At 49.8% G+C, this 27,352-nt stretch overlaps 13 protein-coding genes across 13 annotated transcripts; 4 read left to right on the plus strand and 9 right to left on the minus strand.

Annotated features, from left to right (window-relative positions):
• Window positions 1-113: 113 nt before the first annotated feature.
• Window positions 114-2,051, plus strand: BU24DRAFT_455622 (PCI-domain-containing protein). Its single transcript, XM_033531381.1, has 3 exons — window positions 114-666; window positions 718-1,526; window positions 1,590-2,051. The coding sequence occupies exons 1-3, from the start codon at window positions 214-216 to the stop codon at window positions 1,780-1,782; spliced, it is 1,455 nt and encodes a 484-aa protein (XP_033378029.1). The 5' UTR covers window positions 114-213; the 3' UTR covers window positions 1,783-2,051.
• Window positions 2,052-3,523: 1,472 nt separating this feature from the next.
• BU24DRAFT_428582 (PLP-dependent transferase) lies at window positions 3,524-5,563 on the plus strand. The gene is made up of 3 exons (XM_033529510.1): window positions 3,524-4,136; window positions 4,187-4,983; window positions 5,035-5,563. The coding sequence occupies exons 1-3, from the start codon at window positions 3,725-3,727 to the stop codon at window positions 5,287-5,289; spliced, it is 1,464 nt and encodes a 487-aa protein (XP_033378030.1). The 5' UTR covers window positions 3,524-3,724; the 3' UTR covers window positions 5,290-5,563.
• An 84-nt stretch (window positions 5,564-5,647) lies between these two features.
• BU24DRAFT_428583 (uncharacterized protein) lies at window positions 5,648-6,841 on the plus strand. The gene has a single exon (XM_033529511.1). The coding sequence runs from the start codon at window positions 5,698-5,700 to the stop codon at window positions 6,688-6,690; it is 993 nt and encodes a 330-aa protein (XP_033378031.1). The 5' UTR covers window positions 5,648-5,697; the 3' UTR covers window positions 6,691-6,841.
• Window positions 6,842-8,054: 1,213 nt separating this feature from the next.
• BU24DRAFT_80987 (uncharacterized protein) lies at window positions 8,055-8,625 on the minus strand. The gene has a single exon (XM_033534661.1). It carries the CDS (start codon window positions 8,497-8,499, stop codon window positions 8,086-8,088), a length of 414 nt encoding a protein of 137 aa, XP_033378032.1. The 5' UTR covers window positions 8,500-8,625; the 3' UTR covers window positions 8,055-8,085.
• Window positions 8,626-9,160, minus strand: BU24DRAFT_80986 (uncharacterized protein). The gene has a single exon (XM_033534660.1). The coding sequence runs from the start codon at window positions 9,020-9,022 to the stop codon at window positions 8,753-8,755; it is 270 nt and encodes an 89-aa protein (XP_033378033.1). The 5' UTR covers window positions 9,023-9,160; the 3' UTR covers window positions 8,626-8,752.
• Window positions 9,161-9,405: 245 nt separating this feature from the next.
• On the minus strand, window positions 9,406-10,869 carry BU24DRAFT_358398 (uncharacterized protein; the record flags this gene model as incomplete). Its single annotated transcript, XM_033523993.1, has 1 exon — window positions 9,406-10,869. A coding segment is annotated over one exon (1,464 nt), but the record flags the coding sequence as incomplete, so codon positions are not given.
• A 178-nt stretch (window positions 10,870-11,047) lies between these two features.
• BU24DRAFT_80977 (mediator of RNA polymerase II transcription subunit 7) lies at window positions 11,048-12,192 on the minus strand. The gene has a single exon (XM_033534659.1). The coding sequence runs from the start codon at window positions 12,059-12,061 to the stop codon at window positions 11,234-11,236; it is 828 nt and encodes a 275-aa protein (XP_033378035.1). The 5' UTR covers window positions 12,062-12,192; the 3' UTR covers window positions 11,048-11,233.
• Window positions 12,193-12,885: 693 nt separating this feature from the next.
• BU24DRAFT_357891 (GroES-like protein) lies at window positions 12,886-13,967 on the plus strand (the record flags this gene model as incomplete). Its single annotated transcript, XM_033523973.1, has 2 exons — window positions 12,886-13,153; window positions 13,207-13,967. The coding sequence occupies 2 exons, from the start codon at window positions 12,886-12,888 to the stop codon at window positions 13,965-13,967; spliced, it is 1,029 nt and encodes a 342-aa protein (XP_033378036.1).
• Window positions 13,968-14,288: 321 nt separating this feature from the next.
• Window positions 14,289-16,913, minus strand: BU24DRAFT_357918 (glycoside hydrolase family 2 protein; the record flags this gene model as incomplete). The annotated part of the gene is made up of 1 exon (XM_033523976.1): window positions 14,289-16,913. One exon carries the CDS (start codon window positions 16,911-16,913, stop codon window positions 14,289-14,291), a length of 2,625 nt encoding a protein of 874 aa, XP_033378037.1.
• A 1,059-nt stretch (window positions 16,914-17,972) lies between these two features.
• Window positions 17,973-20,292, minus strand: BU24DRAFT_380304 (uncharacterized protein). Its single transcript, XM_033524716.1, has 4 exons — window positions 19,595-20,292; window positions 18,673-19,542; window positions 18,275-18,620; window positions 17,973-18,219 (listed from the first exon to the last, which is right to left on the minus strand). Exons 1-4 carry the CDS (start codon window positions 20,039-20,041, stop codon window positions 17,996-17,998), a joined length of 1,887 nt encoding a protein of 628 aa, XP_033378038.1. The 5' UTR covers window positions 20,042-20,292; the 3' UTR covers window positions 17,973-17,995.
• A 92-nt stretch (window positions 20,293-20,384) lies between these two features.
• On the minus strand, window positions 20,385-21,994 carry BU24DRAFT_428589 (GroES-like protein). Its single transcript, XM_033529512.1, has one exon. The coding sequence runs from the start codon at window positions 21,762-21,764 to the stop codon at window positions 20,748-20,750; it is 1,017 nt and encodes a 338-aa protein (XP_033378039.1). The 5' UTR covers window positions 21,765-21,994; the 3' UTR covers window positions 20,385-20,747.
• A 534-nt stretch (window positions 21,995-22,528) lies between these two features.
• Window positions 22,529-23,356, minus strand: BU24DRAFT_437267 (uncharacterized protein; the record flags this gene model as incomplete). Its single annotated transcript, XM_033530200.1, has 3 exons — window positions 22,529-22,546; window positions 22,626-22,776; window positions 22,833-23,356. 3 exons carry the CDS (start codon window positions 23,354-23,356, stop codon window positions 22,529-22,531), a joined length of 693 nt encoding a protein of 230 aa, XP_033378040.1.
• A 792-nt stretch (window positions 23,357-24,148) lies between these two features.
• On the minus strand, window positions 24,149-26,834 carry BU24DRAFT_428592 (uncharacterized protein). Its single transcript, XM_033529513.1, has 4 exons — window positions 26,267-26,834; window positions 25,069-26,191; window positions 24,830-25,021; window positions 24,149-24,765 (listed from the first exon to the last, which is right to left on the minus strand). Exons 1-4 carry the CDS (start codon window positions 26,827-26,829, stop codon window positions 24,505-24,507), a joined length of 2,139 nt encoding a protein of 712 aa, XP_033378041.1. The 5' UTR covers window positions 26,830-26,834; the 3' UTR covers window positions 24,149-24,504.
• Between the last annotated feature and the right edge of the window lie 518 nt (window positions 26,835-27,352).

Below are 27,352 nucleotides of genomic sequence, written 5' to 3' on the forward strand. Positions count from 1 at the left end.
TTCCTGCCTGGAAGCTTTGGGGATAAGTTGCAGGGTGATCGACGAAGCCGAACCCGAAGATTTACCGGCCGCCGTCGAACATCATCAACAGCTTCGGCCTTGGGGTCCAGAGCAACACCCACAGAACATCATCTACACTACGCCTGCACTACCACATCGACTCATCGGAGCCCTTTCTATCCCTTCTACCTCCACATACGCCGTCTGCCCAAGATGGGTGATCCTCAGTTTGCGAAGTACCCGGATCTGCAGCTGTCGCAGCACATATTCCAGCTCACCAATCCGGGCTCCACCAAATCCGCCAAACAAGCTTCCCTCAAATCGATCCAAGATGCCATCAGCGAACACAAGATGGCACCGCTCTACCGCTATCTGGCACACCCGACGGAAGGAGTTTTGAATGCTCCAGGTGAGGGATCCGCACAGCAGCCGTCCACGCATCGAAGGCCTTCCAGCGCCGCAACCTTGCTCGCCACCAAGAACCCCACTTTGGACGTCCCCCTACCCTGGGACGAGAAGCTCTACGAGAGCCTCAAGAGCGAGAACGAGAAGGAGCTTGAGACCATCCAGACGGAGGAGGATGAGGCGGCTGAGAAAGCAGGCGAAACGGAAGTTCAGGCTGCTCGAGGCAAAAGGGCAGAGGTCTATACTCGCATCGGAGACAAGGTACATATCACTGTATGAGACTTATTGCTTCAGGCTGACATACTACTCCAGGAGAAAGCCATTGCTAGCTACGAAGCTGTTTTCGAGAAGACTGGCATCCTAGGTACCAAGATCGACCTCGTCCTCGCAATAATACGAGTCGGCCTCTTCTTCGGCGACAGGGTTTTGGTTAAGAAGACCATTGAAAGGGCCAGTACTTTGGTTGAGAGTGGAGGTGACTGGGATCGTCGGAACCGTCTCAAGGCCTACCATGGACTTCATCTCATCACCGTTCGATCTTATGCGCAAGCCGCCCCACTCCTTCTCGACAGTCTTTCAACCTTCACAAGCTATGAGCTCTGCAGCTACTCGTGGCTGGTGATTTACGCCATACTAGCAGGATCAGTTTCGTTGAAGCGAGTGGATTTCAAGTCCAAGGTTGTAGATGCACCCGAGATCAAAGCCATAGTAGGCAGCTCGGAGGAGAAGCTCTCAGCAATCTCTGGTCACACGTCTGCTGGACCTGCCGCCGGTGATGAGAACATGGGAGATGCATCTTCGTCCTCAGCAACCCCCGCACCCGCTGCCGTGAATCTTACAACGCTCGGCCAACAGCAGGACGAAGAGGTTGCCATCGACTTCTCGCCGTTGGCCAGGCTCGTCAAGAGTTTGTACGAGGGCGACTACAAGAACTTCTTCGGAGCGTTGAGCGAAGTTGAGGTCCAATTCCTTGCCCAAGACCGATACCTTTATGAGCACAAGGGGTGGTATGTGCGGGAGATGCGCCTCAGAGGCTACCAGCAGCTCCTACAGTCATACAGGGTGGTGGGCCTGCAAAGCATGGCTAATGACTTCGGCGTGACTGTGGACTTCCTTGACAAGTACGTTCATTTTATTTTTTCATCCTTTTCGTTTGGTGTCTTCATGTACTGACTGGGAGTTAGGGATCTTGCCAAATTCATTGCCGCGGACCGGATACCCTGCACGATTGACCGAGTCAAGGGCATTATTGAGACAAACCGGCCCGATGATAAGAACAAGCAATATGCGGACGTCGTGAAGCAAGGCGATCAGCTCATCACGAAGCTGCAGAAGTACGGACAAGCGGTGAGATTACGAGGAAGCGAGCGCGGTTGAGGGGTGGACTTATGTGCATGATGATGAAAGCGAGCTGCAAGGCCCGTCCACGGTAGACATGTAATATCATAGACAGCAAAGCACAGCGCCGGGAAGTGTCTAAGAAACGACTGACTAAGGCATAAGAGATCATTGCACAGTTGCAATGACTTCGTCTCGTACACTCAATCAAGGGTTTGACCTCATCGGCGAGCTTTAAATAAAGATTTCCAATGTGAACAATTGCAGCGGTGCGTGTATGGATGTGTGTGAGCCTGGAAGCAGCCGATCAGTATAAGAAGCTTAATAGCGAGATATCTGAGCCAGTTCCTTGATCTCCAACCTATTCGACTATATCTAATGGATGGAGTATCAGGAACTAAAATACCTAATATAGTATTGCAGAACACTCGTCACTCGTGTAAACCACATAATTGTCCTATCCTATCGCAAGGAAGCGGTTCCAGGACATCGCCTACGGCTGAATTACCACAACACACGGGATGATGTTACACAACAGCTGTAATTGGACATAAATATCTCAGATCCATCATCGAGGATGCATACATACCAACGACAGCATGCGCCAATAATGACAATGCACTGGCACTAACTTTCTTCTTTTCTTCTTCCTCTTCTTGCTTCTTCTCCCTCTTGGTGATCTTATCTTTGTCCGAAATCCCCCACCCGTCTTCTCTGTCTGCAAGTTCTTTTCATTCCATTTCCCTTTACACACACAATTAGGTTTACTACGGCCCGCAAATCACCCGTCATCGACTTTTCCATTTCCCCCCTTCCTCTTCCCCTCTCCCTCCCACTTTCCCCCCAAACAAATCCCCAACAAATCTCCAATTGCTTTGGTCGCCAGCTCAAAGCCTTGTTCATCGACTAATTGCTTTACCTTTCCACTACCAATAGCTCCCGTGTGGAACCGGACCCAGCCTCTGTACTTCTGCTCATAATCTGATATTTCCTGCATTCTCCGTCTTTCTCCGCCTCCATCCGCTACGCCGTCGGAATCTTGATCACACCTCAACCATTGTCTACTGTTAATGTCCGTTGTCATCCATCAGTCCAATACGATCACCAAAGGCGACCTCTCGCTAATTGGGAAGTTGTTCGGCAACGATCCACCAAGTGGAATAAATCCAGACATAAGGAGTTTAGGGTAGATCAAGGACGGACAGGCGACAGTCGACAGGCGACAGGCGACAGGCGACAAGCATCAAGGGACTACTGTGGATTTGTACAGTCTTTGGACCATTCACAACTCATGATTCATACTCTTACAACAAGTGACGAGGTATTATCATAGAAGCGAGCGAGCACCACCGCATCAGATCAGGCTCAGGCTGCTCAGCAAGGGTCCCCGCCTCAATCTGGGCCTTCCCTGGGGTACCTGGAGATACGAGTACGCTATCTGGTCACTACAAGTCACTACTAAGACTAGACGCAAATCCCACATCCTCCCTCACCATGTCGCCGTCATCGTTCTCGTCATGGCCTCGTCTTTGTGTACGCTCGGTCAGGCCATTGCTCGACTCCAGCGCACATTCACGGCCAAAGTACAGCAGCAATGCGCTGATGCCACTCGGCGCATGCACCAGAGGTATTTATTACCATTTCCTTTCTACCGCTTGTCATGTCTCAGCCCTTGTTTGGGGCGCGGATTCCTCCGATCGTACACCGGAGTTGTAGTGGGGCATGACTCTTTGCATTGAAAATATCTCTCCACCATGAGCCACCCACTCCCCAATCCCATCCCATCCCATCCCTCCGTCCTTCTCGAGTCCTTTTTTTGGCTCAACTAGAAAAAAAAAACAAATACTGGCCCCTCCTCGCTTTTGGATTCTTATTATTTAGTAGAGCTGTGCTCTTCTGTTTTCCCTACGACCTCTAACCTTTGCTCACTTTTTTGCTTCTCCCATTAGTATCGCATAGCTCGCCCTCGACTATCCGCACTATGTCCACCTCACAACCCCGCAAAGCTCTCAGTATCAGCAACTGCAACCCCCACGTCAAGGAAGCACAATATGCCGTCCGTGGTGAACTAGCCGTTCGCTCGGAGGAGTACCGCGCCAAATTGGCCAACGGAGAGGGCAAGGATCTTCCCTTCGACTCGGTCATTGCAGCAAACATTGGAAACCCGCAACAGCTCGACCAGAAACCTATTACTTTCTTCCGCCAGGTCGCCAGTCTTCTCGAGAACCCATTGTTGTTGGAGCACCAGGATGTCTTGATCAACAACCTCGGGTACAAGAAGGACGTCATTGAGCGTGCCCAGTGGCTTCTGTCAGAGGTTAAGAGCATTGGAGCATACAGCCAGAGCCAAGGTGCTCCAGGAATCAGGAAGAGCGTCGCTGATTTTATTGAGAGTATGTATAACCTGCACAACTAGAAAATGACCTCGCTAACCCCGGAACAGGGCGTGATGGCTACCCCTCCAGCTTCACGAACGTCTATCTGAGCAACGGTGCATCGTCTGGTGTCAACACCCTCCTCCACATTCTCTGCGCTAAGCCAGAAACCGGCATCCTCGTCCCTATTCCTCAATACCCGCTCTACACCGCGTCTCTCTCCGTTCTGAACGCCAGATGCGTTCCATACTACCTCGAAGAGAGCCAGGCTTGGGGAACCGATCTTCAGGCTATCAGGGACTCCTATGAGAAGGCGGTCTCTGAGGGAACCGATGTCAAGGCAATTGTTGTTATCAACCCTGGCAACCCCACTGGTGCTAGTTTGTCTCCGGAAGACATCCGCGCAGTGTTGAAATTCGCTGCCGAGAAGGGCCTTGTTGTGATGGCTGATGAGGTATACCAGACCAATGTTTTCATTGGAAAGTTTGTGTCCTTCAAGAAGGCACTCAGGGATCTCCAGAAGGAGGAGCCCGGAAAGTACGACCACATTGAGCTTGCCTCGCTTCACAGTGTCTCCAAGGGTATGGTTGGTGAATGTGGTCACCGCGGTGGTTACTTCGAGCTCGTCGGTTTCGACCCACAAGTCGCCGAGCAGATCTACAAGTTCATCAGTATCCAGCTCTGCCCGCCTGTGATTGGACAGTGCATTGTTGAGCTTATGGTGAATCCTCCCAAGGAGGGCGAACCAAGCCACGAGCTCTACAAGAAGGAGTATGATGGTATTTTCAACGCCCTCAAGGAGCGAGCATACGCCCTCTTCGAGGCATTCAAGTCCATGGAGGGCGTCGAGTGCCAGACACCTGCTGTAAGTATTCACCAACTAATAATTTTGGACAGATGTTCTGACAATATTTAGGGCTCTATGTACCTCTTCCCCACCATCAATCTTCCCCCGAAGGCTTTGGAGCAGGCCAAGAAAGAGGGCCGCAAGCCTGATGAATTTTATTGCTTCCGTCTACTCGACGCAACGGGCATCTGTGTTGTCCCTGGCTCGGGTTTCGGGCAAAAGGAAGGCACTCTGCACTTCCGTACTACTTTCCTTGCACCTGGCACCGAATGGGTCAACAGGATTTCCAAGTTCCACAAGGATTTCTTCGACGAGTTCAGGTAGATACAAATTGTTGGATGCGTTCGATACCCAAGTTGAACGCGACTAATGAATGATTCAGGACGGAAGATGCGTTAACGAAACAAAGGATATCCAAACTATAAATGGCTGATTAGAAGTTTCGGCAAATTTATGTAAATGCGTGCTTGTTATAGCAGCAGCGCGGTGTATAGAAGCTGCGATCACAAACTTATATTTTATATATTCATATGTAGCTGATGTATATGTCAGTTTCAATCGATCGATTGAAACAGCAAAATCCACTCTATGAATTTGACTCGTTATCTTCATGAACGTGATACGCTTACATAATCCTTGTCCTGAATCGCTACTTCCGGACTTTTGTCTTTATGCCACAACACCTTTACTGAAAACCTAGAAAACCCGTACAGAATTTTCGCAGTAGACAATATGGCTACGTCTATATCATTGTCGCCGCCAGGAGCCACTTTCAAACGGCGCCTCTACCCTGCGAAGCCGCACAGCCAGCCACTGTTCCAGGCAGCACGTGAGAACCCGGGGAAGATCGACGATATACTTCGACCGTACATACATGACGAGGAATTACCGTCGGATCTTGCAGTTTACCTTTTAGAATATACCAACATCCAAGTGACTCCCAGTCTCTTCGGCGATCAATCACCGGATCGACCCCGCTGGTACTATGCCAACTGCCTAATCTTTGGCATGGTACTTGGCCGAGCATACAAACTCCTATCAACACCCACACGGCCACCAAACAGTTTATCCAACCCTTCGGATTTTCCCTTTTCCAGACTTCCCGCCGAGCTTCGTCTCCATATCTATGAATATGTCAAGGCAGACTCCATCCAGCGGAAACGGCTCTGGGACGTGATGTCGAGCGTCTTCATCAAAGCCTTATGGTCGGGCCGGGATCCAGAAGAAGGCGCACGCTACATTGCAGGCATTCTGATCGTAACGTGCGGCATCTCTCTCTCCCACGCCTCCACCTTCCTCCTGGGCCAGGGCTCCAACTGGGTTTGGTGGGACAACAAGTTCTCGCAGCCCGAACACACCTGGACATGGCAAGATCTCGAGACGGGGATCCTCGCAACGGCCGACCTGCCCCGCTCCAACACCTCCATGGACGCCGTCTGGGACAAGTGGAGGCAGCTCCAGAACCTCGAGGCGAACGAGACGCACACGGTGCCCTGGCCCGAATACGTCTCCGGGAACACGCTCGCGGTGCTCGACCTCGCGAGGGCGCACCTCAGGGCCGGAGAGAGGGACTGGACGCCGCCGGAGCTCGTGGCCAAGTTCTTGCTCCCGCTTTTCGATGGCCTGCCTGCTGATGCGAGGAGCGTGTGGGAGGCTACGGGGTTCATACTCGATGTAGATGAATCTGGGGCTACTGCTGCTGCTTCGTCGTCGTCGACGACGTGAGCGTGTGGGTTGTACTTGCATTTGTATCAGTCTTTTCTGGGGGTATTCGCTGTAGCAATTCATTTGGTATGTTGGGATTCACAGAGAGATCATGGCGTGCTGCGTTTGTAATATTCAAGTTCCATTAGCGAAATGATAGAATAGAATTGCTCCATCAGCATCACAAGCTATCATGTGCCCTACCCAACCTCCAGTAAGCAACTTTCCTTCAATCTTTCTTCCCAACATGTCCCGACGAAGGAACAGATCGTATAATTTGAAACTCCTCCCATGGACTGCGATTAGTTGTATATGTATAACATGATCATAGACTAAAGTGTTCGAGGTCGATTGACATGTGGTCGCCTATATTGTTCACATGGGGGATTATTTGATCATAGCAGTAAGGAGACATGAGAGATGAGCAATTAGCGATGCATATACGAGCGAGTAAAAGAGGGTTAATTGGCAAAAGGGGATATAGGCATGTATAAGATTGTATCGCTGTTGTCTGATTATCGGAACGAGGAAAGATTGGTCGATGATGTTTCTCCTCATGCGAAATCCAGTCTTTCTCTCTTTTCCATAAATTTTAATACAACAAGTCAGATGAGATGCGCGATCTCGAACATATCAATCAAACATCTGTGTCTTACACTGGTACACAATCAACCTCTTCACCCTTCCCCCACCACCGTCCCTGACAACTCCTCCCTCCAACCATCCCAATTAGGAAATACACCTGCAGTCAAAATGAAAAGGAATGACGTCTCGGATCCTTCCTCTGCCCCAGGCCCACTCACCGTAAGCCCAGATGGACCAAAGCAGACGATTCATTTCAGCCTTGCACAGCGGCACCGCCGAACGCTCGTAATTGGGTTGCTACTTCAATGCCAAAGGTCAGGCCCCCAACGATGGGAGTGACTAGGGCACGTATTCGGGCAACGCAGGGCTGTGCTTGTGCAGCAAGTAGTCGCAAAGGAAAAAAACCGTTACCCAAAAGACCCGACCCCCAGCGCGCAAGATAGATTGGTAGTGCAGCTGCCAGCACTGCAAGACAAGAGTTGTAACTCTGTATGCAACTGAGATCCTTTTATTATTAGTTGGGGGCCACACAGGACTAGATGCGCGGTCGGTTAGCGGGCTAGATGGGGCCCATTTTCGTTTACGACGATCGGTAGAGCTGAAGGGTCAACGAGCGAATCGTTGGGGAGGCGCATTTAGCTGGTGGCTACCAGTGCTACCCCTGCTGCTGGGGCAGTGGGAACGTCAAGTGCCTGCATACTGCGTTTCACAATCTATCTGCTTAAGAGAAGTGTCAGCCCCACGCTGGACTGACGTCCGTCCTGTCTAGTGACTCTTGATTCCTCCTCCACATTTGTGTGACACGATTTCTGTTTGTCTGTCTGTCTGTCTTTACATTTTTCTCGGGCTGGACATTGAATTGGACAGTCGAGGCAGTAGCTCAGTAGACGATTGTGGAATCCATCGTGAAAGATTGAACCCCTTTTGGAAAATACATATCGCAAAGATGCCTTCGATCTCCCACCATGGTAAGTATAAAGCACCAGCAGCAGACGCAACGCCCTGAAATACAAAAAAAGGTACGCGCAATACTAACACCATTCCCCACGCAGGCATCGCCATAACCTCAGGCTCAATAATCGACTTCGCGAACCTCACACCGAACCGACCACGACTACCACGGCGCGCGGCAGCGGCGACCGCCCTCGAACGAAGGGACCCCAGCACCACCGTCAGCGGCGTCGTCTTCATAGTCATCATCGTAATCGTCTTCGTCACCATCGTCTTCTGCACCGTCCTCGCCATCCTCGTCTGCAGGAACAAGCGCAGGAGGCGCGCCCGGGAGCGCAAGCTCGAGGAATCGCGGCCGTTGGCGCCGCTGGAGGGCCAGACGCACAGCCCGAGTGCGTATGCGTCGCCCAATCCCCAGCAGCAGAATAGTCAGCAGCCGTTCGAGTACTACAGTGGTCCACCGCAGGAGTTGGCGGCGCCGAATGGGCTCGCATATCCGAATAACAATCAAACTGGAGGACAGAAGGTGGCGCAGTTGGATGATACTTCAACGACGGTAAGTGTGGTAGCTAGCGCGAGGGAATGAACGGTGTGGATGGCTAACGTGTTGGGCAGAACCACGGAGCTGTGGAGCTTCCCGGGACGAGGTAGAGGGCACGAGTGATTGAGTGGATATGGAGGTTGCGATTTGTCTTGACTTTGAATCATCATTGCATGTGGAGATGCCCGGATAGTTAGCGCTGGAAGATGGCATGCTGCGTGCACAATTGCCTTGTGCAAGGAGATCGTTGGCTTCGAGGAAGGAAAGCCGGTTCATGAGCCAGAAGATACCCAATATGATTTTATTACCACCGCAACTTTCCCGCTATTGCTTGCTAGGAAGCATGCATGACGGCATGTCAGGTCTGTAAGATTACTCGACTCGAGCTGCTGCCAAAAAATCACAGTGTCGCTTGTGTTGTCATCAAGGTTTGACTGGAAGAGAAGCTGTTCCTGTGTTAATGATCTTGGGAACTTGCAAACTAGAAAGGATCGCATTAAATATTTAACCTTGCTGTTCTAAGGTGAACTATCCGAATGAGACTATGGAAATGGAGGATTAGGGAAGAAAGGCATTTTGGCATTATGCGTCCTTGAGAACCCTGGGATGGCAATTTGACAAGTGGAGATATATTCAGCATCGCAAACTGAGTCGTTCCGTCACGCGCTGAAGACACGCTTCCAGAGGACGAAACTCTCATACGTCTGGCTTGGGTATCTGACTTTTCCATCTTCGTTGAGCTCCCTTAACCCGGCTGCGTCCTCCACGGTGAATGTCACATCTCTCGTGTTTCTAACAAGAACATTCTCCAGGCTTTTGTATGGGTAGACATTCGCCATGTTGCCGGGAATCCTGCGATCCCTAGTCGCAGTGAGGATCTTGATGATGGTCTTGATACCGAGTAAGTCCAAGATATTATCCCCCAGGCCTGGGACGACCTGATTGAGGAGGCGAATGAACACAGCGCCAACACGAGCCAGTGCTCGCCATACCAGACCAGCAGGCGCATAATCAAGAAGATCGCCGTATATGTCCCCGCTTCCAGTGGGATGGTCAGATTCAGCCAAAGCAGGATCAGCTATGCGTTGGTTGATGTCATCAATGTTGTCCTCTAGCCGTGGGAAAATGGGGAGCGACCCGTCCTTTTTATGTGTTTTCAGAACTGCCTCCAACATCCACCGCAGTGTCACATCGCTCAGGATTTCGTTAGCGTATATTGTCTTACTCAACTCCCGCGGCACGGTGCCTAGCCAGCGCTCTAGCCAGTTCCTGGGTTTGCCTCGAATGAATCTGAAATTCTGGCGACCGACATCATAGTGGCACCCAGGAAACCATGTTTGATGAATCGATGCCTTTTCCTTTCCAGGGCCGGTGAAAGCTAGGCAAGGTTGGAACATCCAAAGTCGGTCATGGAGAGACGGAGCATGATAAACTTCCTGCACCACAGAAGAAACCCTTTGGTCATAAAATTCAGGCCAGTCAAAGCCAACACCAGCGTTCAGTCTAGGGATCCCAAGAGACCCCACAGTGTCAAGAAGGATCATGGCACGGATGGGTCTTGCTGGATACCAGACCCTGTTCTTGTCCTCACGGAGCCTACGGCAACGGGTGGAATTCGGTTTGTCGATTTCAAGAGGGCTTCGGTAAGTACTGTATACTCCACTGCAAAGGGTATAAACTTCGTTGTCGCTGAGGTCTGGGAGCTTCATTATGATACCACAGTTGTTTATCATGCCAGCCACGCATCGAATAGTGAATGCACCCCGACTGAACCCAAACATCCAGATATCATGGTCGTCCGTGTAATTGTCCACGATGAATTTGTACACAGCCGTGCATTCATCCCCGATGGTCGAAGCCGTGGCACCGTCCCATAGGTATTCGAGAAATGACTTGTTGAGACCCACGCCTTCCTGATAGCCGGCAATAACGTTTGTTTGTGGTGTTATGATAGGATGTACGAGAGCAGGCTTCCCAGGCGGGTTTACAGAGAAGTCGATGACTCCGAGAAGGTCCGCAAGAATGCGGATGTTACTCCGCGTTCCCGTTTCGCGCCCGCACCATGTGCCATCACAGAAAATGACTAAATGCTGCGATGGCTTTCGTGATGTCATTGCGGGGAACGTTGCTGATAATCTTGTGGAATGAAGTGGCAGATTCAGAAACTGACTGCAATCGCTTCAAGGGGTGTTTAGGAAAGTTTGTCGTGACAAAGACAATGTTCAAGGGGAGTGGGTGTCGACTGTCACCAAGCACATGGCGTTGTAGGGTCAGGTGCGACCGCGTCCACATGCCAAACGCCAGAATGTAACAAAACGCATCGGAATGTTCCGATGCGCCACATGCACAGCTCGACGCAAAACATGGAGCTGAGGGCATCATGTGCCTCAGCCAAGATATTTACCACCTGTTCGATGGACCAACTGCTCGTGCATCATCTAACCTCTCGCGGATGCGTACAGAACAGCGCCCGCCTACCACTCAAACTTAATGACCTAGGATCTCGTCCATCGCTTGCCACATCTGCCTCTGATTGTCCTTTCTGCGCTCTTCTTGGGAAGCCTTCGAGGTTTCGTCGGCAGCGCTCTTCGTGGCTGGACCAGGAGCATTCTTTGCTAACTCTGCCAGTGCATCATCCACCTTTTGCTTCATGTCGGCCACACCTTGGATCTCGGCCTTTTTCTTCCGCAACTGTTCTTCCATTAGGTGTATAAGAGTCTCGCGAGCTTGATGTGGGCGGTATTCGTTGACCAATCTATGCATATTTGCAAAGAGTGTGAGCAAGTCTTTGATCTTTTCGTTCTTTCGTTCTGAGGCTGGATCTTGCGCCATCACACCAAGCAGTTCGAGGTAGCTGAGTAGCGCAGAACGTAACAATCGGAACAAGTATTGTTTGCGCTCTTGTGTCCATTCAGGCGTGGTGCTTGGGTCTTCGCCTTCTCCAGTCTCTGGGGGCAGTGGATACAGTTGCTCGTACTGCCAGCCTGGCAACCACCCTCTGTGGTCTAGATCTTGCGCAATGAAGGCCATATCATTCATGAACCCATTCATGCTACCGCCTTTTGTCAATTGGCCGAGTACCCGTATGTCTTCATCATCTGCTGGCGGCTCTGGGGGAACGAGGTAGCGTTGTTCGATCGGCAAGTTCGATAACCGGGATGGTGGGAGCGGTGAAGAGGCTGACGCTTCATGGCCATTCTCTACAGCCTCATTCTTAAGCTTCTTCAGATTCTCCACATTCTCGGTCGTGAAAAACTTATAGAAGGGCGGTGGTGCCGGCCACGGCGCGGCGTTCTGGGGTTCGTCGTCGGCCATGATTTCCGTATATCGATGTTTCGGGTGCCTTAGATCGAGGAAATTTGGGTATATGTAAGATACGAAACCTTAAAGGCTTAGTATGTGATGTAGATGTGAGCTTGGAGCTGTCGTGAACAGCTCTTGGGACGAGTTGAAGGCGAAAGCCAGGAAACGCGTGGGATGTTTGGGAGTGGTTCGGCTCGGGGAAGCTTCGGGTGGGGCTGGTTGGGGTAACCCGCTTTGGCTTCATTCATTCACTCCACTTCACCTACTCTGCTCCGAATTGCATCGGTTGAAATGTGCAAAATGATACATAATTGTGACATCTTGCCTTCAAATCAACTCTGATTTCAAAGCACTCTGATTAGTTTTCGACAACTCACAAGAACTGCTCGAAAAGGGCATTATCCATAGCGTTTGGATGTAAGGCGTAGTTCCACTAGATGCCAATGTTTTAAACGAGTCTTACATTCCTTAATCGTAGAACAAAAGCACTCCAATCATAGACGGGCATCATACCTTTGCCAGTTTTTCTATCGAAATGCTTGGTAATCGTACATCGGGTGGTGATCCTTCACCTTACGCCCCAGCATGTGGTTGCATGTGGTTGCATGTGGAACAAAGATGCAATTCTCTAGCGCAGTTACGCATATGTAGAGTTGAATTAGTTCATCGACGTCGATGACAAATCCATTTACATAGTTATAAGTAAGGACATCACCTCATGTCTTTGGCTGAAACCGTTCGACCTCTTAAGTGATAACCTTTCTGAGATCTAGAGCATACAATTACCCTCCTTTACCTTGTTAAGAGAACGACTTCCATACTCACTCGCCAGAACCATGACGACTCAACGAGCGCTCGTACATGAGTCGAAAGGCGTTGCTGTGGTCAAAAGCGATGTCCCACTTCCAGAACTTCCAGAGGACTACATTCTCGTAAAGACCAAAGCAGTCGCCCTGAACCCCACTGATTGGAAGAGTCTTCACAACAAGCCCGTAGCGGGCGCCGTCGCTGGATGTGATTACGCAGGCATTGTTGAAAAGATCGGCAGCAAAGTCACGGCGGGCTTGAAAGTGGGAGACAGAGTAGCTGGTTTTGTCCGTGGGGGTATGAAGACGCTTCCTATTCGAGAACGTCCCAGATCTAATTTGATTGTTTAGGCGGGGTTACGAAGCGCGAGACAGGAGCGTTCGCCCAATATATCAATAGCAAGGGAGGAATCCAACTGAAGCTAGCCGACCATGTCTCTTTCGAAGACGCCTCCACTCTCGGAGTTGGAATCACGACTGTTGGGCAGGGCCTATATCAGTCCCTCGGACTGCCTCTCCCACCCGCCAAGGTGGAGAAGCCTACCTCCATCTTGATCTACGGAGCCTCAACAGCAACGGGGACACTTGCAGTCCAATTTGCAAAGCTGTCAGGGCTAGAAGTCATTGCAACGTCTTCACCCCATAACTTCGATCTGCTCAAATCCCTCGGTGCAGATCAGGTATTCGACTACAAAGACCCCGACGTCGGTGCAAAGATCCGCGAGGCGACCAATGACGAACTCTATTATGTATTCGACACTATTTCTGAGCATGGATCTCCTGAGATCTCTGGGCAAGCACTCAGTTCCAAGGGTGGGCGGTATGCAGCTCTTCTTTACGCTACAGTCCCTCGAGCCAATGTCCACAGCACCGTGACAATGGGTTATACCGTGACCGGGGAGCACTATAATCCACAATGGCCAGCAAATCCCGAAGATTATATCTTCGGCGTGAAATTCTGGAAATTGTCAGAAGATTTGATCAATAGTGGCAAGATCAAAACGCATCCCACTGAAGTGCGGTCGGGTGGCCTCGGGGGAATTGCTCAAGGTCTCAATGATTTGAAGGACAATAAGGTCAGTGGCGTTAAGCTAGTCTATAAAATTGAGTAGGGCATACGCTTTACCAGTAGATCAGTACACGAATAAATGAAAGTATGGAACCTGTGCTATGACCTTCATTAGGCAATATAAGTTCAACATATCTCACGCATGTGCACATACTTTCGAAAATCTAAGTCGTGGTAGCAGACACATCAAGGAAATGTACGAGATGAGAACAGTAACCAAACGATACATATGGAAAGCCAGACACATACGAAGCTGCACGATAAGATGATTCATGCTGTCGAAACTTTCATTACTCCTTATCCTCAATTACAGTGATAGTCCGACTTATTTCGATACTTTTACTTCTGCGAAATATGTGAAGACCTAGCTAGCTGTTAAAACTACTTTTCCTGCTGTAAGCCCATCTGCCTTCGCCTCAATCACAATCTCTCCCTGTGATCCAGCTTCAGCTTTCACAATCGCGAGAGCAAGACCGCTGAAGGCCTTGCGACTGTGCGAAGGGAACGGCACCATATCAGTCGCGTCGCCGTTATCCGTACTGATGATCTTTCCTGGTCCAGAAGACACCGAGAAGGTTATTTCATTGTCTCCCTGCGGGATGGTATTTCCGTCCTTATCCACGACAGCGACTGTGATGAACGAAAGATCTTGACCGTCACCACGGATAGTTGTTCGATCTGCGGTGACATTCAGCGCAGTGGCCTCGCTGACTGTGACGTGAGAGTCGGATGCCCATTCTTTTCCGTCCTTGTATGCGACAACGCGAATGGACCCAGGGGAGTAGGTTACATTATCCCAGCGGAGTCTGTAATCGTACTGTCCCTTCTTCTTTCGCCCGGCAGAAACATCGTTGACAAAGAGCTCAGCCTCATCGCCTGATGTGAAGACGTGTACCGGAGTCACCTTTCCAACGCGATCTGGCCAGGTCCAGTGTGGAATCAGTTTGGCCTGGGCGAGCTCCGGTCGCCATCGAGACTGGTACAGATAGTACCTTTCCTTGGGAAATCCTGCAAGATCAATGATGCCGAAATAAGAGCTTCGACTGGAGTTGTCATAGGGGGTTGGCTCGCCAATGTAGTCCCAGCCGGTCCACACGAACTCTCCTGCTACATAGGGATGTTTGTCCTGCTGCTCGAACACCTTATCCTGCGATGCGGCCCAGGGTGGTGCATAGAGGCCATATGCGCTGACCTGTTGTGTCTCTGGATCTGCTCCCTCGCCAGGACCTGCACCGACAATTGTGCTTATGTTGGAATGAACTGGGAAGATGTAAATACCGCGTGATGCGACCGTTGATGCGGATTCAGTGCTCCAGATCATCTTATTTGGGTATGCTTTTTGGAAATCCGGGAATGTGCTAACCCAGGAGTTGCCCTTGCCCTCTCCCTGGTAATTGAGACCAATGATATCGATAACATCAGTGAAAGGAGATCCAGGCTTAGCAGTGTTCAAGCCATTGGTGACCTGTCTCGTTGGATCTTCAGCATGTGCGATGTCTTGCAATATCTTTCCTGTCTCTCCACCGGTTGAGTTGGCTTGTTCAGGGATCTCGTTTCCGATACTCCATGCGATGATCGAGGGGTGGTTGCGGTCACGGCGGATAAACGATCGTAGATCAGGCTCGTGCCATTCCTTGAAGATACGATGGAAATCATTCTTTACCTTAGGGAAGCTCCAAGTATCAAAGATTTCATCTTGAACCATAAGTCCCAATCGATCGGCGATATCAAGGAACTCCGGCGCTGGTGGGTTATGCGAAGTGCGAAGTGCATTGTTGCCCATGTCTTGTAACATTTGGATCTGGCGTTCAGCAGCGCGATAATTGAAAGCAGCACCGAGAGATCCAAGATCATGGTGGTTGCATGTGCCGTAAACTCGTACAGGCTCTCCATTGAGCAGGATGCCCTTAAGCGGATCGTACTGGACTGTGCGAATACCGAATGGCGTTTCGTAGGAGTCCACCTCGGTCCCGTTGATGGATAGAGTAGAAACTGCAATGTATTCATTTGGTTTCTGGCTAGGGGGAGGGCCCCAGAGCTTTGGGTTTGCGACGGTAGTTGATCCATTGACAGCTTGCTTGGATTTGCCCTCTACTGCCACCCGCGTGCTCTTCACTGTTGCTAGAGAATCTCCCGTTGGTTTCCTAGATGTTGGGTCGAGTTCATAAATCTTTGTTTCTATTTCGACTTGTGAAGTGCTGTTTCCAGCGTTCTCAATTTCGATGGCGACATCGACGGTAGCTTCATCAGCTGAGACGCTAGGTGTTGTAACATACGTTCCGAAGTGCGCAACGTGTACAGGACTGGCAGTCACTAGCCACACATTACGGTAGATTCCAGCGCCAGGGTACCAGCGTGAAGAGTCTAAAAGATTCTCCAGTCGTATAACTAACTGATTCTCTCCAGATTTTGCGAATGGGGTAAGGTCTAGACGGAACGAATTGTAGCCAAATGGCCAACCACCGACGAATTTGCCATTCAACCAGACTGCAGCATATGACATGGCGCCATCGACGTCTAGGAAGATTGATTTTCCAGACGCAATCAGTTCGTCCTCTAACGAGAGTGTTTTACGATACCAGCCAACGCCATTGATAGGGAGTCTTCCCAAGCCACCCTCGACACCAGGGGCATCAAAGGTGCCAGTGATTGCCCAATCGTGAGGCAGATCCAATTGCTCCCAACCTTGGTCGTCGAAATCAGGTTGTATGAATTCCACGTCCGACCCCGGGGCTTCTTCACCTGGCGCTTCGTACTTATCTCCGTTCAGGAAGTTGTTGGCCGAAGGGAGTATCCATGGTCTCAGAGTCTCATAGCTGAGTGAATCGGGTGCATCGACAAAACGTTCAAATCGCCAGTCAGCATTTATACTGGTTCGCTCGCGGGTAGTGGTTGCAGAACGAGGCCTCTTTATTGCACTCGCAGTTGTCAACCCGAAATTGGTTGACGCCAGCAGTCCATAAAGGAGAAGATCTTGGGAAACAAGCATTTTCCCAATGTAGGGTAGCATTTTGCACAGGTAAACTCAGTAGCAATGTAAAAACAGCCTAAGTTACCTGCACATCAAATGAATTGAGCTGAAAGGTATTTCAGTACTACAGCAAAGCAAAGTAGCCATTGGCCTCAATAGCGACATATTATAGGAAATTGTGAGAGCACGTCAATGAGCAGTCATTCCAAGGTTGCATGATCTTCAACGGTCTTGCGGCCGGAAAAATTAAAAATAACAAGGTATCTCGCCGCAAATAACCCGCTGCCCGAGTACATCATTATTGGGGTTGCTAATCCCTGGTAGGGAAATAGTGGATGCTCCATGGGATTTCCCCGCCGTGCATCGAGCGGGGTGGCTTGCTTGGCTACACTTAAATGAACTTCCTAGCCTCATCTTTGAGGTATTTGTAGCCTACTTGCTCAATGTGGTTCGCGGGTACTGGCATTCCGTCCAGTTAGTGGTGTCCTCAGAGTTGCTGCGATCATCAGTGTCACTCTCATGGTCTTCCCAATGGGGATGTCGCTCCGGTTTCCATTTCGATTTCTACTTGGCTGTAACCTGCCTTGCAATACTAATACTACCTCTGGCTATGGTACAAGGATCGATGGTGACCTTATTCGCGCTATCTAATAGCGAAGGTCGAGGAAGGAATGGACCGAGGTTCTCCACCGCGACAGAATAGGGAATTGATCAACCAATGGCAAGACCACTCAGTGGTGGTTCGACTCGATAAATCAGGATTGGATGAGAGGCAACGGTATAAAGTGACACTGAAGAAACAACTTTCGTCGTATCGTGGCTGCCGTGTCGTGTATCGATTGAACTTCTCAGGCAAAACAGATAGATTAGTCGGGTTTCTCTCAGGTACTGACCATCATTGGCACCCAAATGCGAGAGAGCTTAGCTCACGGAGTTGACATTTTACAGCATACGAAGGATATAAATAAGATAGAAGCTGTGCTCGACTGTATTGGACAGGCACGGTACTAAACATTCCTAGTCTTGTAATGTCTTGATCTATTCATTAACTAAAAGAAAATTCGTATCAAGCTCAAAGCTTCGAGCTTAGGCCATTGCATCTATTTGGCGTATCGAAGAAACATATTGTCAAACCAGGTGATATTCCACGTTCCGTCCTCTGTGTTGAGCGTCACATTGCTATGCTTCGTTATGCCCCTCTGCAGAGCTCCACTCTCGACCACGCCGCCACCGACGTCTCGCTGGAGGCGGTTGGCGCCAGCTTGTACAGTAAAGTTTGCCAGACTGATCTCAAGTGGATTCCTTGTAGCGATGGTAGGGCAACCTGCACAAGGTTAGTATGCCTCCGAACACCGACAAAACCGAAAAGATTCACTTACCATAGTATTGCGCTTCGATAGCTTCCGGTGAAATCTGAAGCTCATAGTAGCCCCTGTAGTATCCTTCAGCCCACTGCAGTTCCTCGTTTGCGTTCACAAGATCAAGAGATCTGACGCTGGAATTGGCCGGCGAAGGATCATCTTTAGCACCCATGGACGAGACCGAGGTACCTGCGAATTCGACACCAATGGCCCCTTCACCAGTGACGGGGTCGTATTGCTTTTCGCCTAGCCATACAAGGTCTGACACCCAATTGGCGTGGGAGTCTCCAGCGAGGAAGATGGTGTTGTTGATTTGGTTATTGTAGAGATGTGCAAGAGTGCGATTGCGATTGGCTACGTAACCCTGATACGCATTAGATAAATGATGTGGCATATAATGGATGACGTAAACTTACATCCCAGGAGTCGCCATTGGGAATCTTGAATCCCATGGCAGTTTGGTTAAGACTCGAAAACACAATCTGGTTTCCAATCAACCGCCATGTTGCATTCCTGTCGCTGCTCTCGGAGAGCTGTCTGTAGAACCAGTTCTCTTGGTGACTTCCCATAAGCGATCTGCTGGCGTCGTCGCGGATGATGTCAATGTATTCGTCGTTCCAACCTCCTAAAGTAGTAATACTACGGTCGTAGCTACGCGTATCGAGCATAATGAGATCAGCTAGCTTCCCCAGCTTGAACGTACGCCAGATTCGAAGGTTATCATCCATGTCGACCTGCCTGATAGGCATCCATTCGAAGTAAGCGCGTACGGCGTTCATTTTACGTTGGTCAACGGAAACACCGCCGGATTTGATAAATGAATCCTCGGTGTTGTTCATGGTAATAGCTCCGTCGCGATACACGTTGTTAGCGACCTCATGATCGTCCCATACGTTAATCCATGGGAAGTTCTGATGAGAGAGCAGAAGATCCGGGTCAGTGCGGTGCTGTCCGAGTCTGGCGCGGTATCCATAGAGGGAGAAAACTTCGCCCTCGGGATTAGTGGCCCTAGGGTCCTTTCCAAGCTTGCCTTTGCCGTTTTCATAGATGTAGTCACCGAGGAACACGACATAGTCTATGCTGTCCTTCCTGGCAGGGTTACCATAGGCATTGAAGTAACCGGTGAAGTAGTTGCTGCAGGAGTAGATTGCAAGCTTGATCTTGGAGACGGCGTCATCGGCTGCAGGACTGGTCTTGGTCCTGCCGAGTGGGCTCTTATTGTCAGATCCGCAGATGTTAAACTGGTACCAGTAGGTTGTGAACGGCTGCAAGTTCTTCGCTTCGACCTAGCATCTTGTAAACATTAAGTTTCAAATTCCCCAATGTGCAAGCACTCACCTTGATTGTGTAGTCAATGTCGCTCGTAGTATACGCCCTACCACTATCGACAACATTTGAGCAGCCCTTGTCAGCCCAAACCTGGTAGTCCACGCAGATAGGATTGGGAGAAGCCTTGATGTATTGTTCCGTATCGTGATTATAAAGCGGGACGTTACCCTCAACTGTGACATTGGATCGGTCATTCTCGAGAACAGGCGAGGCGCGAGTCCAGAGAACTACCTGATTGGGCAGTGGATCACCCGACGCAACTCCATGGGTGAACTTGAGCTCTGATGCATTCCACACATGGGATTCAAGACCACGCTTAGTATGCCTGAGCCTGGGAACATCGATTCCGAGTGCGGGGTGTCGATTCGAGGGTGAGTTGTAGTTCAGATTGCCGTCATAGTCTGCATTGGCCAAAGTGGCACAGGCAAGGACCGTGAATGCAGCGATGGTCTTCATCCTTGGGTACAACAGTAAGATGAGGCAAACTAGAGCTTCGACAAAACCGAATTCTGCCGTTCCATTTATACTTGAATTTCATCAACGAAAATCTTCGTTGTGCCGGTGTATACGACGCAGCAATAGCTTGTGCGGGGCCATCATTCTTGATGACAGCATCGTATTGTTCACCAGAATTTAAGTTCTGATCGACGAACATGACCAATAAAGTTGATTGCAATGGAAACATGTTTCGAGCACATAGTACTACGTCAATGATGCAAAGCGAACATGTGCCATAGAGAACAATTTGTATTGGCTGTCGGAAGTTTTAAGTCGCTCTACGGGAAGAAGCGAATCGCTCCCAGGAACACGCACGTTTCCTCCCCACGTTAGCATGCATCCTAGTAAGTGCTTAGGCTTCTATACTTCTGCGGTTAGTTGGATATAAGCAGCAATCAAGTACTCGGCCGAATTGTGGAGTGCGATTTATAATACTTGCCATGGACTTGTTGTTGCATCTACTCTACATTTTACATTCATAGTGCCCTAGCTAGTCTCCACCCGAGTCAACCACTTTGAAATGAGCATAAACACATCCAAAAACTCCTTGAAGTACTCCGAAACCGGATATCATAAAATCGTAAACCTAATGTGTGTGATGAATAGGAAAACTACATAGAAAACAGAGAGTAAATGATATGTCACTCCGACGGGTATATGCTGCTCACTCTTTCTTCACATTAACGACAATCTTTCCCTTCGCTCTCCCTGTCTTCAATTTCTCAAATGCCCGCGGCACATCCTCGAACTCAAAAACTTCATCAATAACCGCCCGAAGCTTGCCCTCCTTCATAAATACTGCAAGTTGCTCAAGGTCATCCGCTCTCGCTTTCGAGGAAAGGATCTGATACTTCCTTCTACCACCCCCGAGGAAGCCTGGGAGCAATGTGTTCCTCGCCAACTGCCCAGCTGCCCCGAGACTCACAGGCATCCCGACTTGAACGAATTTCCCATGAGGAACGATGAACTTATCCGAGGCGACGAAGAGATTCGATGGCGATCCAATGTTGTCCACGACTAAGCTGTAGATTTGCCCTTTCTCCTTCAATTGTTCGATTATGTCTCTCTCCTTGTAATCGAGGACCTCGTCTGCACCCAAGCTCTTGCACAGATCCACGTTGGCTGTCGAACAGGCTGCTGTCACATGACAGCCGAGTGCCTTCGCGATCTGAATAGTATATATTCCTGTGCCACCAGAACCGCCATTGACGAAGACTTTGTCACCAGGTTTGACGTTTGGTTTCAATGCTTGGACTGCTGTGATACCGGTTACACCAGCGGCCGCAGCGTCCTTCACATCGTATTTCTCGGGGAGCTCCACGAGGTTCTCCTTCCCTACAGCAACGTATTGAGCCAGCGTTCCGTGGCCTGATAGACCAATTGTAGTGCCGAACACCATTTGACCAGGCTTGAAAGAGGAGGAGACTTTTTCTCCCGCCTCAACCACCTTGCCGCAGAAATCCATTCCAGGGATGCTCGGGGAGGGAATCATGGCCTTTGCGAGGAGGCCGAGCTCGGGAATCTTGTGGTCGACTGGGTTCAAGGCTGCTGCATATACCTCGACGAGGATTTGAGAGTGATTGATGTGGGGTTTGTTGGCGCCGGAGGCGGGTAGGAAAAGGTTCTTCTCTAAGCCGCCTGCGGCAGATGTGAACTGCCATGCTTTCATTTTGTCAGGCATGATGGTTGAAATTTTGGAAATCCTTGAATTGTATAGTAGCTTTTGACCTCAGGGAGAACACTAGCTTCGACTTGTATATAAATTCATTCCACGATCACGTACGCGTATGTGGCGATTGTAACGTAATTTGGCCAAATTTATCTGCACTGGGGAACTCGAGCTCGAAGTGCGCGTATGTCTGGTCGCCTTGCCGAATGGAATACTGGATATGGTTGACTTTGCGATATGATGGGGTGAGTATCCAGAGGACGTGGCGTGAGTGCTTGGGGGCAATGGCAGGTGACTCGAGCTACACAGATATCGTCATCGACCCAACCCCATATCCGAGAGGTGGGGTATCGCTTTGCGAGTGCTTTACAGGAACCTTACCCCTCAGGGTCTTTCGTTTGAATATATTCGTACTACTATCTGTATAGATACGTTCAAATAATAATCTTCGCTCTTTACTTTTTCAGGACCAATAGAGAAGACAGTACTTGCTGCGTATAGAATAGCATGGTGCAGTACACTTGATCTCTCAATAACCTACGAGTATGCTTCAATGATGAATGCTCTTCCCTGTAGAATTACAAAAATATTTTAAAGCATTCTCACTTCATGTTGACGTTCTTCACAGAGTTTAGAGAAATTGTATGTTCTTGAAAAGACCCATTGATATAAAATGACCAATTTACTTCTTATAACGCGTATTCAGACTTGATTCCAACCCAGTGTCCTGTTAGTTCCCGTAATCCAAACAGCCGCCTCTTTATTCTGTAAACTCCTCACAAGGTCAGGACTCGCTATCGTCAGTGTTCCAATTATGCCAATAAACGCCGCCAGGAAAATGATAAGGAACAGCTGCACGAGCGAGATGTCAACCTTAGCAGCCGATTTCCGATTCAACAACCCATTTGCCAAAGGCCCTTTAAACTTATCCAGAGGCTTGATGCCATTCTTCTTTGCGTACTCGTAGCCTCGCTTCATTCCTGGGAGACCGTCGACGCTGAGCTGTGACTTGTACGCCCAGTACCTTGCAATTCTCGTCAGTCTAGCCCAGGCAACGTATCAAAAGGGGAAACAACATACTTATCCATGCTCTCACCCTCCTTGCCCTCCAAAAAAGCCTTCTCCTTCTTCTCAAAATGCTCATTCAACCTCGTCCTGTAACCCTTAAAATCGTAAAACGGCACCGAGAACCCACAACTACTCGCAACCTGATGCACATCCAGCAAAATGATACTCCTTGACCCAGGAATCGTCGTGACATGATTCTCCTTCACAAACTTCTCGTACTCCTCCGTTCCATTCTCGATCGGCCTCCCTCGTCCCCACAGCCGAATGATGCGCGGCGCGCCTTCAAACGCCATGAACATGACGCAGATGCGTGCGTTGCCCGGCTCGTGCAGGTGTGCATGCGTCTCCACGCCGCTGCCCGTGAGATCCATGAACCAGAACTTGGTTGGGGAGATAATGCCGAAGTAGGGTCCGCCTTTGGGGGAGATGTTGATGTGGCCGTCTGGGGATAAGGGCGCCGTGGCGACCCAGAGCATCTTTTGGTCGAGGATCCATGGCCGGAGGGATTCGGGGATGGTTTCGTAGTAAACGCCCATGGTGGAAGTGGGTTTTCTTTTCTCTTTTCTTTGGGTGGATTGGTGTCGTATGGATGCTGATGCTGGGTCGATTGGGGAGTTGAGTATGGAGGATGAGATCTGGTGGTGACTCAATAGGGTCACTCTACGGCCGCGGATGGGATGCGAAGAATTTGAGTTGCTCAGTCAAACAAGAAATTCAGAAATCTGTGATGATGAAAAACAATCTGATTGTACAAGTCAAAGATGAGATCACGCAAAGGCCGTCCTAGTTGAGGCGATTGGTTCCACGGGGACTTGTCGAGGGTTATTCACACTGACACGCCGCCGCCTATCAGAACGTCAGTTCATGCCGAGATCGGAGGGCTCCAGATCAGATCGATCTCCTGGAGTAGAAGTTCAGATCCGGTGGACCACCAAACTTGCCTTCAAGATTTCAACAAGGGTTTCACTACTGTGTTAATGGTTACTGGAACCTGGGGTAATCAGACTTGAGTTGTCGGTTTTGTCAAACCTGGTGGAATTGCGGGGCACTGGTTGGGGATCCCTCGGCTGACAGACCTTTTCGCAGATCGTCTCGTGTGCTAGACTCTTTAATCTCTAGGTTGAAGACCATAGTATGCATGCCTTTTTATAGTCATGATACACATTTGGGGAGATCGTTTGCGTCGTTCATTGCTTCACCAGGAATGTGAGAACAAAGGAAGCATGACGGAGACAATGGCCAAAGCCACCGTGAACATTATCAACGGGAATGCATATTAGTACAGACGCGAACCATAGAATTCATACGATGAGCGCTACCTTCGCAATGCTGAAAATGATATAATATACGAGTATGATTGACACGAGGTGTTCATTATTCTTGCACGACGCCACCCCAACTTGCCGAATGTTGCACAAGTCCCACAGATGCCGCATGCCGAAACCCAATTTGCCGAACTTATGCAGGGGATTTCATTGGCTGATCGTAATCATGATATTGGATGTCATATTCGGTCATATTTGGTATTAGATCGGCTGGCTTGATAAAATCAAAAAGATAAAGAACGCCGAAGCGGATGTTCATAAGAAAAAAAAGAGAAAATACAGTTAGCAGCCTTAATATAATCTTCAATACACGAAGTGAGGATAGGACGCCAGCAACCCAAGGCGACTTCGAAAAATTATTATGACGAATATGGATCAACTCCCACTTCGCCGGGGAATGAAGCCCAGAAGTCCTGTGTAGCATTCATCATCATGGCCTCCATATCGGCGTTGGAGAAATCGAAGTCGAAGTTGAAGTTATCATCAGCCTCAAGGGGTGGAACTGAGTGCTGCCCATTCCAATACGTGGATTGGCCATTGTGTTGAGAACCATAGCCGTTCGTTGCCGGAACGGGGTGTGATACCTGTGGTGAAAAAGGCGTTGATAGGGCAGGGGGTTGCTAGTGAAGGGTTAACAGGATGGCCACACCAAACAGAATCCAAACCTTCTATCGGTATACATACCTCACGTGGAGTACCTCCATTCACAGTTGAATCGGCTGGTTTAGAATCGGCAGGCCTATGGACAGGCGACGGCTGCAATGCACCATAATCGACCATGGCCCGCTTGAGTACCTGGCGCTCATCAGGTGAGACCGGTGCATCCTGACCCGTAGCGGATCGATAATAAGCCTGCATTCGTTTGATCGTTTCGAACTATACCAAGTCAGCTCATGTTGTAATATGGTATGAAAATGACTTACCCAAGTTTCAGCCATGGGCCATTGTGTTTTCATTTCTTTGAGGAAGGTACTCCCCTGGATCACACGCTCTCGAGCCTTCTCCGCGAGTCGAGGATCGTCCTCGTTGCTCGGAAAGTTGAAACTATACAGCATGACACCCACCGCGGTGTAGATGGTGAAGCCAATCCACGGCACCAAACCTCGAAGAAAGTAGACACCGAATCTCCGCATCTCATCAAGCATCTCTAACACCATGGTGGACTCTCTAAATAGCTCTTTCCTCGAAGTCCGCTGCCAATTTTTCCACATTGCCGCGTGCTCCTCGTAGGATTTAGGCACTTCATCGTTGCCGCTCTGAGGCCCCAGTACAGGTAGGTATGCTCGATGGAGGAACATATAGCTCATGAAGTAGATGCTATGCATGTAGCAAAATGCTTGTCCTTGATCCACGGCGTTGTGGGAGTGCAGTGAAAAGAGCTCGTACTGGAGTCGAGCCGGAAGAGAGTGTTTCCACTGCTCAAGACTGTAGATGAGTTTCTGGAACTCGGAGGTTGGAGACCAGGGCAGTTCTCTGTTCACAACATCTGAGCAAGCCCATCGTGCCACCTGCCCCCATATGTTTGCAGCACGCATGCTGTAAGCTATTATGCCCAGCTCGCCGACATTCTGCGTCATTGACGGCATTTTCAATGTTCCATCCAGATGTTCAACACACACTGGGTCTCCGAAAACGAAGTTCTCTTTTTCACAGGGCAATTGTATGGCCATATCCGCGGCGGTGAGGGATCTTTTACGCCCCTTCCCACCACTGAGCAGCGAGTCCATGAGGAAACAAGTCCAGGCCGTCCGGCGGCGCACTTCGGCCTCGATGAATTCCTCACGGGTGGGTTTACGATTCTTGGGCATATCCGGCTCTCGACATAGGTCCATCACCTCCACCAGTCTTATGGCCATCCCCAAGTATATCCAAGCCCTTCGACCATTTCCAGCGCCCCAATCATGTCCCGTCAACATCAACAACGCTTGTACGCGGCTTATACTCGGGGTCTCGAGGTCAGACTGGAGGATCTGTCGGGCATGTGCGGCGAAGGCATCGCTGGCTTCCTTCTGGCTCCTAAAGGGTGCCGGAGGTTCCTTTACGAATCTATGAGGCTACTGTGTTAGCATCATATACATCTATCCTGAGTTGTGGCTGGAGATAGGGGTTGGGGCTACGCACCGAATGGCCAGCGCGAGGATTGCCCAGGCCATCCATTCTTCCAACGTCCTATCACGGATCCGCAACAGCAAAGTTGGAGTATGATGGAAGCTCCATTTGTATGAACATCGAAGATAACTGTTCTTGACCTCATCGGTTAGGAGCTCAAAGGGGTCTAGGCCGTCGAGCAGAGATGCCGTTGAGGATGCGTTCGGCGTGTGGGCTACGGCATTGGTGGGGGAGGTTGTGGTGCCGGTCGGCGCGTCGTTACGAAAGACACTGGCCTGATGCCCAGAACCTGGGGGCTGGGTGGGAGTGACTGCTGATGATGCGCCCGGAGGAGTAGTGATGGACGAGGACTCCTGTCGCGGTCGTTTTGGTCGTCGATGAATTGCGCTTGTCCCTGGCGCAGGGAATTCACATTGCGAGGAGCGGCCAGTCGCCTTACAGCGGTCGCACGGAGGGGCGTCATTGTGGATGCATTTCTGCTTTGCGCTGCGACACGAAACACAAGCAACGGGATTTCTCATGCTTGCTTCAACAACCAACGTCGATATGGGGAAGCAGACATCTGGATGGAACATTTCCCCTCCCCGTCAAGGGACTTGACTCTGGCGATTCGTCATGTCCGATTGGGGTTAGCCTTTGGATGTCCTTTCCGTTCAACGACACTTGAGCCGTGAGGGCAACGACACGACGAAGATGCTCTCTCTACGAGTACAAAGCGATTGATTATAAAGTCGTGTTAAATGACATGGTCCTCAGTGCACTATCTTGAAAGCAAATATATTCTATTGTCTACATTTATAATGATTGAGATTTACCTTTCTGTTGCAGTAGGTCCACTCGACGATTTCGTTCATTATCATTGTGGTATTGCGGAATCAATTAGCGAGCTTAGTCAAACATCGTGCAAAAAATCTTCATCTACGCTGACTGAACATTTGATTCCGAGAAAAAGAAAAAGTGAAATCCATTCCTACTATCTACATGTTGATTATATATAAATTGTACAGTGAACAAAGATAGGCCTCCCTAGTGAGATACCAAGATACGCTAAAGGAATGGAAACGGCCCGATTCCGGTTCCCCAGGAAACATCAATTCC

This window comes from Aaosphaeria arxii (assembly GCF_010015735.1).
Source record: "Aaosphaeria arxii CBS 175.79 unplaced genomic scaffold BU24scaffold_13, whole genome shotgun sequence".
Lineage (NCBI taxonomy): Eukaryota > Fungi > Ascomycota > Dothideomycetes > Pleosporales > Aaosphaeria > Aaosphaeria arxii.